General features: G+C 44.2%; 1 protein-coding gene across 1 annotated transcript in view; it reads right to left on the bottom strand.

Annotated features, from left to right (window-relative positions):
* col12a1b (collagen, type XII, alpha 1b) overlaps positions 1 to 1,501 on the bottom strand; it is a 105,433-nt gene that overhangs the window by 42,458 nt on the left and 61,474 nt on the right. The window contains exons 28-31 of the mRNA XM_014017903.1: positions 1,389 to 1,500; positions 911 to 1,050; positions 494 to 626; positions 382 to 399 (exon numbers count right to left, since the gene is read on the bottom strand). Of these exons, the coding sequence (XP_013873357.1) occupies positions 382 to 399; positions 494 to 626; positions 911 to 1,050; positions 1,389 to 1,500 (403 nt within the window). The remainder of the gene's footprint in view (positions 1 to 381; positions 400 to 493; positions 627 to 910; positions 1,051 to 1,388; position 1,501) is intronic.

Raw genomic sequence — 1,501 nt, 5'->3', positions numbered from 1 at the left:
GAATAAAATTGTTTTTCAAACTAAATTTACATAAAGCTCTTAATGTTTGGTGCATTGTTCATTTTAATGAAAAATTACATTATTACTACAGATTATTACAGGTTATTAATCTGTTTGTGGATTATATTCTGCACCTCCAGCAGAACATCTGAACATGGATGGATGTGATGATGAGGTGAGGTTACATCATGAGATGAACAGAACACAAACAGAACCACAGAACTGACAGGTGGACCCAAACACTCAGTATCTGATGGAGGATGGAGTGAATCAATGTTTCAAACACTCAAACATGCAGTGTTTTTGGTAACTGTCTGTTTGGGTCCATATCCCGTCCAACACAGAACCACTACAATGAGCTGTCCTGCTCATCAGACCTACCCTCTGCAGACGTTAACACTAGAAAGAGACGTCAAGAAGAAAAAGAGAATTATTCGAGCTGACTTATGGCTGATCATCAGTCAGGACTGGTCTGTAGAACCGAGTCTCTTACGTGTTCGCTCGCTTCCTATCAGGTCCTCGCTCTCTGATTCGTCAGGGTAGATGGCCGTGACCGTCACCACGTACTCCGTGTCAGGGTCCAGGTTCTCCGGAGTGTAGGAGATCTCATCACTGTTCAGGATCTCCTGGTGATGGATATTTGAAAACAGCATGAAGGTGTAATATTCCACAATGCTTTGCTTCATATACAATGTTTTTTAAAGTTTGTAGGTTGAATAAAAACTAATTCTAACTTTACACAATCTAAAAAATATCTTTAACATCTTTCTTCTCCAAACCCCAAAAAACTCAGGACTTCCTCTGTAACGATCTGAGTTGTGACAGAGACAGACTATTATTTTGAAACTCCACGTTCTGTTTTCTGAAGACCCTCTGACTGAATCTTCCCAAGCATCAAAGACAAACTCACGTTCTGAGCATCGGTTTCTCCCTTCTTGACCCAGGAGAACCGGTACAATGCCACATCAGGGGCTCCGTGTTCCCAGGTGGCTTTGAATGAGGACTGGGTCACATCAGAGAACCGCAGGTTCTTTGGAGCAGGAACAACATCTGTTCACACACACACACACACACACGCACGCACGCACGCACGCACGCACGCACGCACGCACGCACGCACGCACGCACACAAGAACCGGAACATCAGAGAACTGGCTGAGATAGAACCACTCTGAAGTCTGGTTCTGCGGTTCTGTCACATCAAATGTTTTCAGCTTCATCACAACCACTCAGACCAGTTAGATCTGAGTTCAGACAGAACTCTGCAGAACCTCAGTGTCATTTGGACATTTTCAGCTCAACTCTTCAGTACAGAGGAAGAACTCAAAGTTACAAGAAGGAAATGGACAGGGAACTAATAAAACTCAGAATGAAACCTAGATCCAGACCTGTGATGGCAGTTCCGAGCATTGGGATTCCTGTTCCCTCATCATAAACTGGAGCAACAGCGACATCATACTCAGTCTGAGAGATGAGGCCGGTCAGGGGCAGCGTGGTGATG

This window comes from Austrofundulus limnaeus, unplaced genomic scaffold (genome assembly GCF_001266775.1).
Source record: "Austrofundulus limnaeus strain Quisiro unplaced genomic scaffold, Austrofundulus_limnaeus-1.0 Scaffold179, whole genome shotgun sequence".
Lineage (NCBI taxonomy): Eukaryota > Metazoa > Chordata > Actinopteri > Cyprinodontiformes > Rivulidae > Austrofundulus > Austrofundulus limnaeus.
This window is presented reverse-complemented; position numbering and strand designations above follow the sequence as displayed.